The sequence below is a fragment of the Cervus elaphus genome, chromosome 2 (genome assembly GCF_910594005.1).
Source record: "Cervus elaphus chromosome 2, mCerEla1.1, whole genome shotgun sequence".
In the NCBI taxonomy this organism is placed as follows: Eukaryota; Metazoa; Chordata; class Mammalia; order Artiodactyla; family Cervidae; genus Cervus; species Cervus elaphus.
In genome coordinates this window covers 23,846,014-23,859,786 of record NC_057816.1, presented here as the reverse complement: position 1 = coordinate 23,859,786, position 13,773 = coordinate 23,846,014, and the positions used below count along the sequence as shown (strand labels likewise).

At 34.9% G+C, this 13,773-nt stretch overlaps 1 protein-coding gene across 1 annotated transcript; it reads right to left on the bottom strand.

Moving 5' to 3' along the window:
- Positions 1 to 11,929: 11,929 nt before the first annotated feature.
- LOC122705491 (olfactory receptor 10G6) lies at positions 11,930 to 12,892 on the bottom strand. Its single transcript, XM_043920899.1, has one exon. It carries the CDS (start codon positions 12,863 to 12,865, stop codon positions 11,930 to 11,932), a length of 936 nt encoding a protein of 311 aa, XP_043776834.1. The 5' UTR covers positions 12,866 to 12,892.
- Between the last annotated feature and the right edge of the window lie 881 nt (positions 12,893 to 13,773).

Genomic DNA, 13,773 nt, shown 5'->3' with positions numbered 1-13,773 from the left:
AGTTTGGAACTGTGGTGCCTCTGCTCCCCTGATTTACTCTGCCATACTGCATATGTGGATGACCAGGTTCTTATTGCTTTGAGTCATCAGGGAGTTGCATCTCATCTTCTGGGAGACTTGTCCAGAGTTTTGGAGCTATTACATCAACTAGGAACATGGCAGTCCCATGCATACTTCATCCAGAGGGAGTTCTTTAGCCACCCACAATCAACTCTCAAGTGTAGGACGGTGTAGCCTTAGAGAATTTAGTTAATAATTATCGGGACAATTGTTCAGTTTCATTTCATGCTCTTCCTGTAAACTTTTATTTCAGCCTTTGGGGAAATGTTTTCCTGTTCCTTTGTTTTTAAGCCTAAAATGAAATTTAAGCTTTCTTTAATTCTTTCAATCTGTTATCTCTTAAACCTAATTAGATGTTAAATTATATGAAAATTTTCTTTAAACTGCTTATTTCTGCTGTATCTTCAATTCCTATAGGTTTTACCTAAGGCTTCCTCTGCATATTTCATACCTAAATTTACACAAAGGTGTTTTATGTCCTAACTCTCAATTCTCTAATATGTCAAATGTTCTGTATTCCACTTGTTGGTTTTCTTAAAACAACATGTTTAATTTCTCTCTCCCCTTTACTGTTCCTCTCTTTCTAAGGCATAAACTAACTCTCTTTTCAATATGCAAAATTATCTGCAAACTGATTCCATTATAAGCACAAAATCTTTATCTTCTGCAGTCCCAGGAAGAAACTTCTCTTATCTAGGGTTGCCGTCTACCTTTTCTCAATTTGCCATGATCTCCCCCTCATCTCATCACAGCATTCCATCTTAGAATGAGAATGGAATTCTTTTTGTCTCTGCCTTCACTAATCTACTGTCTATGGCTAATTTTGAACATTAATTCCTCTAGTAGCCCTTTATAAATAATATTGTATCTCACACTACTTTATTCATTCTTGAAATATATAGTATTTAGGATAATTATTAATAATAATTATACAAAAGCACATGCTTATGCATTATTAATAATTATCCTAAATACTATATGTTTCATGGATGAATAAAGTGATGTGAAATAAAATGTTTATAAAGGGCTTCTAGAAGAATAAATGTTCAAACTTAGCCTTCTTTGGACTTAGTGTTCCATGTGCATATGTCATGTCTTTCAAAGAGGAACATAGAGAAAATATCTTGTGCCTTATCTAGTTTCTTTTTTAAAAATTTATTTTTAATTGGAGTATAATTGCTTTACAATGTTGAGTTTAGTTTCTGCTGTATGACAACATGAATCAGCCATAAATAATATATATAACCCCTCCTTCTTGAGTCTCTTTCCCCCCACCCCTCATTCCACCCCTCTAGGTTGTCGCAGAGCACTGGGCTGAACTCCCTGTGTTATATAGCACCTTATCAAGTTTCTAATTAATGTTTTTGGTATAGAGAAGTTGAAATAGCAAGGAGCCAAGTTTATTTGGGTGCTTGTAAGCTTAAGTTTAGAAGGAGATGGCAACTCACTCCAGTATTCTTGCCTGGGAAATCCCATGGACGCAGGAGCCTGGTGGGCTACAGTCCATGGGATTGCAAAAGTCAGACACGACTTAGCAACTGAACAGCATTTAAGGGCTTCCCAGGTGACTCAGTGGTAAAGAACTCATCTGTTAGTGCAGAAGACTCAGGTTCAGTCTCTGGGTCGGGAAGATCCCCTGGAGAAGGAAATGGCTACCCACTCCAGTATTCTTGCCTGGAGAATCCCATGGACAGAGGAGCCTGTCAGGCTGTAGTCCATGGGGTCACAAAAGAGTCAGACACAACTGAGTGACTAAACAACAATGATGATGACAAACTTAAGTCTCTGGTCAATCACTTAATAGCTGAAAGAGAACTATAATTGTGCTAAATTTCTTGGTTCCTCCATGCATCAAATTTTAAATGGGGATATTGTTATTTGTGACAGATATTAGTTTACTTAGAATAGAGTAGGACATATAGCATATGACCTTAAATTTATTCATATTCATTAATTTATTCAGTTTTCCTATAAGGCTTCTGATGAAAAATTGCATAGATTCTGCTTGAACAAATTCAGCAATGGAGTATTCCCTATTTCACAAGAGAGCTCATTCCAGTGTTGGGTAGATTGATGTATTGTAATGTCCTTTACATCAGCTACACAGCTGATATATGTATGCTGGATGTTTCAACCAATTAGGTTTAGATTTGTCCTCTTCTCACTCACTGGAATGGATATAATTTTTAAAGTAGACAAACAGTAACAAGTGTTATTGGTTGTGGAGAAACTGAAACCTCTACACAATGGCATTCAGAATGCAAAATGGTAGAGTTCATTTGGGAAAACAGCTTGGAAGTTTCTTAAATGTGAATTTTACTATATGATCCAGAATTTCCATTTATAGGGATACACAAGAGAAATGAAAACATGTGTATATAAACATAAATGTTTATAATGGAATTAATCATAACAGTCAACACCTGGAAACAATCACGTTTGTTGTTCATTAACTGGTGAATAGATTTTTTTTTTAAAGTGTATCTGCACACTGAAATACCACTCAGCGATACAGAGAAACAAAATGCTAATGAAGATTATAAAATGGATAGTACTCAAAAACATGATGCTCAGTGCAAGAAGCCAGACACGAAAGGTCACATGTTGTATGCTTTTAAGGAAACATTCTCTTAAATCTATAAAAAGAGAAAGGTTAGTGGATACATGAGACTGGAGTGAGACCAGGGAATGAATACAGACTGTCATGAGGAATCTTTCTGAAGTGAAGAAAATGCTCTAAAGCTGGATTGTTGTTATATTGCACAAGTTTGTAAATTTACTAACAATTTTTGAATTGTATACTTAAACAGGTGAATTTTATGGTGTACAAAAATGAGTTATTAAAAAAGGAAGAAGTAAATCAAAAGGAAGAAAGTCTGCCGAGTGACGAAAAACATGATTTAAATAAATGGACAGATACTGTTTCCTAAGGATAGTATAATAAAGTATTTAAATTCCTTCTGATTTTTAAAATGTTTCTGTTTTGAAGTGTTAAATTTATAGAACATTAGATAATAGAAAAGATCACATATATTGAATTAAATTCTCCTAAAGCTGACAGTTTATAAGCCACTGTAAAAGTATAAGAATCAGGGAATTAGCATTAGTACCATACCATAAACTCAACTATAGACCACATTGAAATTTCACCGGTGCTTCTCCAATATCACTTTTCTTTTCCAGGACCCAAAAGAGGATCTTTGTCTCCTTTAATCTGTGACAGTCCCTCATTCTTTCCTTGTAATTAATGACTTTTACCCTTTTGATGAGTACCAATTAATTATTTCATATAACATATTTCAATTTGGATATGTTGGATGTCTTTTCTTGAGTAGATTGAGATTATGCAGTTTTGGCACAATACCACAGAAGCTGTATTCTTTTTCAGGTATACATCATTTCAGGGTGTATGTGATGTCAGTGTCTTACTATTGGTTATGATAAATGTCTTGCAGGGGAGATACTTTGAGACTATGCTTATGTTTTGTATCTCTTCAAATTTTCACTCAACGATTTTAGAATCATCCATTTTGTCAGGGAACATTATTACCTTGTTGTTTGTCTAATGGTGATTTTAAAAAATTCCATCAATCCTGTACATTATTATTAATGATTGGAATGCTTCTGTATGGAAGAACAGTTTCTTCTTCCGGTTTTTAAATTTATTCAATTATTTATATCAGTAGAGATTCATGAATATGTATTTTATTCTGTGATTAAACATAATGCAGTGTAATATTTATTTTGTTATTCAAGTTGTTCTATTTTGACCATTTGGGGCTCCTTCAGTTTGTCATCAGTATCTTATTGATATGCTTCATCTTTTTCATACATGTCCTCGTTTTCCGACACAACAGGATATTCCAGGCTGCTCTTGTATTTTCCCTTCTCCAACCCTAGATGCCACAACTTCTCTAAAGAGCTTTTCTATTGGAGAATTGCATTAAAATTTAGAAACCAAATCTGATTTCTAAGTGCACTTCTTGCCACTGAGATGTCTTTACTCCTAGGGACCCTCAACAAACAGGAAATATATGTATGAATACTAACCCATCCAAAATATGCATCTATACTTATTTCTGTATCAATTTATCACCATAATTTTAAAAGCTATTTATTTATAATGATACTTCCAAATTCCAATCCAACACTACTTTTGCTGTCTTTATTTGCTATTTCTGTCTCCAACAGTGAGAAACCTACTTCTCGTTACCTAAATTTGTCAGTTCCATATTAGATTGTTTTCTTTAATTGCTTTTGGCTATTGAGTCATAATACAAAATTATTACCTTATATCATGGTTGAAGAATAATTCACCCATGTTTTCTTCTATTATTTGTAAGTTTTTACATTTTACATTTAGATTCCAAATCTGTTTGCAGTTTATTCTTTTCTGTGGTAGAAGAGAGATGGACCTAATTTTGTATGGCTTGTGTATATGAAGACTTTGATTTTTGCATATTAAATCCCTTTTTATTACTGGTCTTTTAAATTGAGTTAGTTTTATTATGGATTCTCTTGGATTTTCCAGATGTCCTATCTATTATTTGTACATGGAGATACTTCTTTTTTAATGCTTATGCAGTTTTTATTTTTTATTTATATTTAAAAATTTATTGGAGTATAGTTGATTTAAAATGTTGTGCCAGTTTCTACTGTACAGTGAAGTGAATTAGTTATACATATACATATATCCACTCTTTTAAATATTCTTTTCCCATAAAGATCATTACAGAGTACTGAGAAGAGTTTTCTGTTATACAGTAGGTCCTTATTAGTTATTTATTTCATATATAGTAGTGTGTATATGTTAATCTCAGTCTTGCATATGGAGATAGTTCTAGTTATTCTTTATCCATTCTTATTCCCCTAATAGTTCTGTAATTTATTTCTCTTGCTTAATTGTATTAGCTAATTGTAGGCAGATTCTTTACTGTCTGAGCCACTAGGGAAAGCCCAATACTTCTAATATAGCATCAAATATTAGAAAAGAGAATGTGTATCATTACTTTGATCTTGTTTTAATTGGAAATGCCTCTAGTGTTGTCCAATTAAATAAGAAACTGCCTGCATTTCTTATTATACATATAAAATATTATTATATATTATCATGTTAAGTATTTCTCATGTCAGTTTTCTTGAGAATTTTGATCATAATGGGCATTGAATTTTGTCAAAGACTTTGTTAAATATCTGTTAATATAGTCATATGACCTTTCCCCCCACACTTATTAATATGGAATATAATATTAATTGATTAGCTAACATTAAAACAACCTCCTCTTCCAATACATCCCACTGGGTTATGATGTATTATTTTCTTTTGTGTGGTATTGGATTCTGTTTGCAAATATTTTATTTAGTGATTTTGAATTGACATTTATGAGTTTATTTCTCTACAATTTTCTTTCTTATACTGATTTTAAAAATTGAGTTTAAACTTCTGTTTTATTATTTTATTCTTTACTGTCAGGCTTATTAGTTATTTTCAGTATCTTTTAAAGTACATCTATTGCCAGTACAACAATAAGCTCTTTAATTTCTTTCCTTTCATTTTTCTCTCATATTTCAATTGTATTATTTCAACTTTATCACAATACATAACCTTTGTGCATGAGTTTTCCACCTTCATTCCTCCTTTGCTTCAGTCTTATGTGTACATTTATATAATTTAAAATATTGACAATCGTCTTTTTGCTGAACTTTTCTCAATTATCTTTTGATTGATTGATGTTCTTTCATTAGTAGATTCCTTAGGAAGGGTTGATGAATGCAGAATTCCTTAAGTACTTAATGTGTTGAATGGTGTTTTTTCATTGCCTTGATCTTTGAAGGAACAGTTTTGCTGCATATAAAATCATTGGTTTATACTTTCTCTCACTGAGTTTTTAAAAACATGTTGTACCATTGCTTCTTTGCTTTGCATTTTGCTTTTTCAATGTCTGATGTCTTAGTTAATTCTTTTGCTTTTGTAAATGATTTAATCATTTGGTTGAAGTCCTTGATGGTTTTATCTTCATATTTGAAATCTAGTAGTGTCTTAGATTTGCTTAGGATATCTTAGAGTTGACTTTATAAAATATAACAGAGACTAGATTTTAAAATTATATATCTATTTATAACATTAACATAACCTTGATATCAATTTCAAATAAAAACAGCAAACAAAATAAACTTATAGACTAATATCATTTATGAATATAAATTCTTCTGAATTTATTTATATAAATTTATAATTTATAAACTTAATTCATATACATTTACATGAATTTGTTTATATAAATTCTTATGAATCATTTGCACTTATATTCATAAGTGCAAATAATCAAATAGAAGCAAATGCATGTCATAATAAAGTAATATTTGCATAGAGCATAAAGATATTTTAGTATCAGGAAACAATTCATTGTAGTTCACCACATTAAGAAATTTATAGGAGAAGAAAATATTACCCAATAAATTTAGGAAACAAGCCTCAATAATCATTATGAAAAGAATATCTTAGTAAAATAATAATTTAAAACAAAATAAAGGGTACAATTATTTTTAGGGACAATCACATTTAAAGGTGACAATTTACTTGTATTCCCCTCAAAGTCAGGTAAAATCAAGAACATCTCCTTTATCCTTTACTACGTAGCATTTTATAAGTATCCTTGTCAACATGATCAAATAGGAAAAAGAGAAAAGATTGTGCCAAAGAAATAAACTTTGTTTTTAATTTAGGAACAAACAAGAGTTGTATCTGAATTCTAAAAATCAGCAGTCCCTTTGAGAAATTTCAAGAAACTTCTTTCTAAAATTAGAACTATTTTTTTTTACAGAAAATATAAATACTCCATGCATTCATTGAATAATAAAAAGCAAATGGTCAGTTTAAATACATTTTTGTGTGTTTATAATGCATGTGCAATAATACATAAATATGCGACAAATTATTTATTGTGAAAAAGGGAAAATTATAGGCTCTATGAATTACATCAAGTTAGGGGCTAAAGGTACATTATAGGTTCTTAGTCTTATACATTATAGAACCAGTTGGCTAATAGTTATCTCTTTAGGTGAATGAAAGAAAAGCCTGAAAGATAAAATACGGTATTTAGGTTATAGGACAGGTGGTAGTTAAATTTAGTTTCAGTGGAATATTGCTTTGACTTGTTTAATCTGATAAGCAAAATGTTTTGCTTAATTTCAATTTATCATGCATATCACAGCACTGTATCTGAGTGAACCAATATTCACAAGTTCAGTGAGATAGTTCTTTCCTTATATTTCATATTTCATAATTATTGTTCCTTTTAATAAAATAACACTGAGCAAAAGGAGATTTATAAATATTTCTTGCTATTTTTTTCTTTTTTATTCCAGATATGAGGTTTAAAAAGAAAATGAAAGATAACCTTTCGGTTTTCTTTCATTTCATTATGGCAAATAAGATAGTTTAGCAACCATTTTTAGTATGAAACCAACAATTCAAAAATCAAGACCATCTGTTTGCTCTGTTAATACAAAATTAACTGCTACAGGAAATGCCTTCCAACTGTAAAAGTCTAGAAAAATAGACAAAAATCTATACATTAATTCTTTTTAGACATTGGACAAAAGGCAGTATAGGAATATGATTCCTGGAATAGGGGAAACAAATGAAGTAAGTCCTGAGATTGCCTGAACTTAATGCCTGGAGACAGTTTCTGTAATTCAGAAACCCATAATACATATAGTATTGGTTAAAATCCTCAAAGGTTAGTGCCTTAGTTTGAGGGTTTAAAGATCAAGAATAAAAGCTGTTGTATACCTAGTTATAAAAAGAACCAAATGGAAATCTGAGAGGTGAAATGCATAACAACTGAAATAAAAGGACACATAGTAAGATGAACAGTAGCTTAGATATTGGGGAAGAGAAAGATCAGAGAATTTTAAGTGTTAGAAATTATCAAGATTGAATAGAAAAAAACCAGAGACTAAAAAGAACAGGGCCTCGACCAACTGTAGGGTATTATTAAGCAATCTAATTTGCATGTAACTGGAGTCTCAGAAGAAGAGAGAGGAAAGTAGAAATAATATTTGAATAAATAATACCTGAAAATTTCCAAATTTTATGAAAACAATAGACCCACAGATAAGAGAAACACAATGAGCAACAAATAGCATAAACATAAATAAAGCCACATGAAGGCACACACCCCAAACAAACTACTGAATTTGCTGAGAAAGAGAAAACGGAACAGGAAGACAGAGACAGAAAAGACTCATTATGCTAAAGGAACAAAGATAGGAATGATATGAAACCTTAGAAACCTGTTAAGCCAGCCAGAAGAAGAGGGAGCACCTCTAAAGCAATGAAAGAAAAAAAACCTACTATCAACCTAGAATTCCTTATTCAGCTAAAATATCTTATATAATGAAGGTGAAGTAAAGATTTTTTTAGACAGCCAAAAGCATAAATTCCATTTTCATTAGGCCACAATTATATTTGAAAAATTTAATATTCCCCCATCAGTTATTAATCAGAAATGTAACAGTAAGTCAGGAGAATATAGAAGACTGAAACAATGCTGTCCACCAACTTGAGCTAATTGACAATTATAGTAATAGAGTACTGCACGGATTCCTGTAAATAAAACTTCTTTAAAAGTGGGTGATATGAGAGAATAGCATTACCAATAGTATATTACCGTATTAAAATAGATGACCAGTGCAAATTTGATGCATGGAGCAGGGCACCCAAAGCTGGTACTCTGGGATAACCCAGAGGGATGGGATGGGGAGGGAGGTGGGAGGGGAGTTCAGAGTGGTGGGACACATGTACACCCATGGCTGATTCATGTCAATGTATGGCAAAAACCACCACAATATTGTAAAGTAATTACCCTCCAACTAAAATAAATAAATAAATTTTAAAAAAGATAAACTGAACTTGGTGGTATAAGCATTTGAAGGGCAGCTTATTTTTTTAAGGTTAAAATCAGATGGGTCAATTCTTTTCTCACTTTCAGAGGAAAATTAGAAATTCCTCAAGTTAAGTAAGGTGTAAGACTTAGGTGCTTATGCACTTCCAAGTCTTTGCTGACGTCACGAGAGGGCGCACTCCTACAATAGCCCATACAAAGTTCTGAAACTAGAATATCGTCTCATTTTTTAAAATTAAAAAAAAAAAAGTCAAATATATTTTCATCCATTTTTAAACACCAACTTGGTAAAAAAAAAAGTGACTTACCCAAAGTAAAATTAATCATACTTTATTCAAACTCTAAACAGGACCTTGTTCTTAATTACTGTTTTCAACACTGGTTGAACATTCGGATTAACTACTTTTTCTCTTCTGCTTTATTTTTTCTCACTTTTAAGGCTAGAGAACCTCAAAATGAACTTTAAAATGAAATTTCCTCCTAAGAGTTGAAGTTGTATAAAAAGTATATACTAACCTACATAGTTCTTTTAAAAGGAGGGTTTCAAGTTTTGGACTCAGATAGACTTAAGTTCACTTATTGGCTCTGCAGTTGTCTTAACTGTGAATAGAGGATAAAGTCCCTGGGTTGGGAAGATCCTCTGGAGGAGGGCATGGCAACCCATTCCAGTATTCTTGTCTGGAGAATCCAATGTATAGCGGAGCCTGGTGGGCTACAGTCCACAGGGTCGAAAAGAGTCAGACATGACTAAGCGCGCGCACACGCGCACACACACAGACACACACACAGACACACACACACACACACACACGATAAAGTAAAATTTGTTGCTTGCTGTTTTTATGATTTTATGTTTTTATGCTGTTTTCTTAATTTAAAGTGATGAGATATAGTTTATGTTTCTTGATTAACAGTTAAACAAAAAATTAAGTTTTTTATGTAACCCTTCATTTTTGCATGATGTATCATTGATCTTGATGAGAAAAGAGATGCTATGTTTGCTTTAATCCAACTTTCAGGTCTCTGTTCTGATCCAGGAGGCTTATTAACTGAGTCCTGCTTCTGTTTGTGCGGTGGGATGTTGAGGTGCATGTAGCACTGCGGTGTTTTATGTTTGTCAAATAGCGGTTGTAACTAACTGCTTTTTCCCATCCCCAGGGCCTCTCCACCCGAAATAGCTAATTAAGCATCTCTAGGGGTTTCTCTTAGGATTATCCTTAGGGTTTATATTATTCCTATCACATGAAAAATTCTATTTACTCCTTTTTTTCTGAGTAGATTTTACTAGACCCGAAAACTGTAGATCATCCTATACTTTCCAGGGTGTCAGCTTCATAAATTCCAGGTCCAGTCATCTTTCTCTAACTCCTTTTCCTGAACTACTGCAGTACTAATTTTACACTGAATTATAAACCAATCTTAAATTTCAATTTCTAGTCATGGAATGTCATGAGTGCTCAGTCGTGTCCTGCTCTAACCCCATGGACTGTAGCCCGTCAGTCTCCTCTCTCCATGGGATTTCCCAGGCAAAAATACTGGAGTGGGTTGCCATTTCCTTCTCCAGGGATCTTCCAGACCCAGGAACTGAACCCATGCCTCTTGCATCTACTGCATTGGCAGGCACAGTCTTTACCATTGGTGTCACCTGGGAAGCCCTTTCTAGTCATATATTGATAGTTTATCTACATGCTCATGTATAAATGTATTTTCTGCTCATAAGATCATAGATGCATTTAGAATAGATGACAATGTTATAATTTTGGAGTTACACTGAATATGTTTTGTTGATTTGAATGGAATTGCCTATTCATGCATATTTTGATGTTCAACCTTACATCTCTGCTGTTAGAGCAGACAGCAAGAAAAATCACTGAACACACACATCTAGGCTCAGAAAATGTCTGGTACACATAAAGTTCTCCTTCTTTTTGCCAGCTTTTTAACAAGTAGAATTGATTTTGGAATAGAATATCATCATATTTCATGGGCTATACTTAACCATGTATATTCAAAACATCAAAAATTCAAACATCAAAACAAAACATCTTGAGCACTCTGGGATTGGAGGGGGCCCTCCTTGGACCCTGGCAACATTATCACAAAAAAAGACTAATAGAGCAGACCTCATCTTCTTGCAAATAGGTATATGCCCCATCCCATTTGCATCTCCTCACTCATACTCAATTGTTGTGGAAAATGCCAGGATATGGTAGCATGCATTCTTCTACCATCTCATATGGTCTGTTTAATTAATATCCAGGAAATCAACAGGGAGATCTAGTCATAAGGAAGTTTATCCTTGATATACCCATGTCATTTTTACCAAAGTAGAGTTCTGTGCAAGCTCAGAAGGCCAGAACTACTCCGATCACGATGCAGTGCACATATCATGGCTCCCTTACTTTGCAGTGAAAGTGCCCTCTCAAGTCAGAGTCCATGGACCATTTTTTATCAAAGTAAAAGGCAGAGAGTGAGTATGGGAAAGCCACTTACTTCCTTGAACTTCAGTTTTCCCACAGTTACATGGGAATAATGCTTACCTCATACAATTGTTGTCAAGGTCAAATTATATGGTTTGCATGAAGGTTACTTGTAACCTGTAAAAAGCTATGTGGGTATCAACTCAGGGGTTAGCAGCAGGAATACACGTGTAGATGGATGCCAAAGAGAGAGTTTTTATGCGGACAGTTTACTTATCTTAGATTTTTTCCTGCATTTTATCATCTATGTTGAGTGTTTTGATTGATTTCCATTGTTATTCAAGGAGGAAACATGAAAAATCATGCTGGAAAGTAGGTTACAATGTAGAACTTTCCAAGGTTCCCACCTCCACATCTAGGAGTCTTCAACTCTCTGTATGAATTCTTCATTCTATTTCTATCTTAGAGCTCCCCAGCTATCTGGTGTCCCATCTGATACCCTAAATTTTAGCATTTCCTGCACGTCTGTGATGCATGGAGTCAGTGAGGCTTCACGACCTTGCAACCTCCCAGCCTCCATAAGGCTGCCTTCATTTCTTTGTTGCGAAGTGTGTAGATGATAGGATTAAGCAAGGGAGTGATGACTGTGTAGAAGACAGCTATCACTCCATCCAGGGGTTCCTGAGAGCCAGGGCGCAGGTAAATGAAGGTGCAGGGCGCATAGTAGACAATGACGACAGTGAGGTGGGCAGCGCAGGTGGAGAAGGCGTTGTGGCGCCCGTCGACCGACCGGATTCGCAGGATAGCAGCCACTATGTAGCCATAGGAAGTGAGGATAAGCACAAAGCAGGTCAGGGCCAGGAATCCAATGTCCACAAAGGTGATCAGCTCGTTGACGGTGGTGTCAGCGCAGGCTAGACGCAGCATGGCTGGAATGTCACAGAAGAAGTAGTCCACCCGGTTTGGACCACAGAAAGGCAGCCGGAATATGAAGCTTGTTTGGAAAAGTGAGTGGAGGGTGCCTCCCAGCCAGGTGCCAATGGCTAGAGAGTTACAGACGCTGCGGGTCATGATAGTGGCGTAATGTAGAGGCTTACAAATGGCTAGGAAGCGATCATAAGCCATGAGTGTGTACAGGAAGCATTCACTGCAGCCCAGGAAATGGAATGTGAAAAGCTGGATGACACAGCCCCCAAAGGAGATAATCCTGCTGTCCAAGAGAAAGCCAGCTAACATCTTGGGGACAATGGCAGAGGAAATGGTCATGTCCAGGAGGGAGAGGTGGCATAGGAACCAGTACATGGGGCGGTGGAGCTGGGTGTCCACCAAGACCGTGAGGATGATAAGCCCATTTCCAGAGACGGTGAGGGCATAGATGACAAGGAAGGTTAGGAAGAGCGGTACCCCAAGCTGTGGTGGGTGGTGCAGCCCCACTAAGATGAAGTGAGACACGGAAGTCTGATTTCCACGTTGCATCTCCTTGCTGTTCACATCTGCCAAAAGAAGCAGCGGAGAGGAAAAAGCAATGCTCTGTAAATTCTGTAGGCACGGGATATATATTCTATGTCACTGCCAAATGTGGACCGAAAAGGATCTCCAAAAGAGACATCTTCTCTAGCTCTTGTTCTTAATCATTCTTTCTCCTCAACCCCTGATTCTGAGATTCTGCTTGGTTTCAGTCAGCAACTTTTCTCTCATAGTTAAAACCCGTGTAACAGATTATGTGTATATAGTTCCGGAGAGTGAAGGAAAGACCATACACAGAGATAGTCATGTCAGAAAGAAGAACAATTATATAATACCTAAACCAGTCTGAGAAGAAATGACTGTTTCCTTCAGTGTGACCTCTGATCTACATACTAGAGAGGTAGGTTACAGCTTATTTATTTACTGAGAGTTGGAATTAAATTTCTTAATGTAAGTTTGCCAAATAGAAAACTGTGTATATTTTTAAAAATGCACCATCTGGTTTATACATCAAACATAAAATATTCAGAATCTTTGAAATTATGTGAAGAATGTCTATTTTTATAAATTCTATTTCAGAAATACACAAGCCCTTTTAAATTGTTCAGGTTAGTGAAGCAATACAAAATCTCAGCCCCAGGATACCTGTTGTCATCTCTACTCTCTGCTTCTGCCTAAGTGCCCTCCATCTTTCCATCCATCCATCCATCCAACATGCATCTGTCTGTTCATATGCCCATTCAATAATATACTCTATACTGTATCTTAAGACCATGGATGCTGAAGTTAGACCTGGTTTAAACATCCTAGCTCTTCCACGCTGACTCATTGGAAATCTTGGAAATCCCATGGACAGAGGAGCCTGGCGGGCTACAGTGCATGGGGTCACACAGAGTCAGACACGACTGAATGACTAA

Bases quoted from the DNA above. Each gene is read 5' to 3' on its own strand.
- LOC122705491 (XM_043920899.1), bottom strand. From the start codon at position 12,865: ATGCAACGTGGAAATCAGACTTCCGTGTCTCACTTCATCTTAGTGGGG.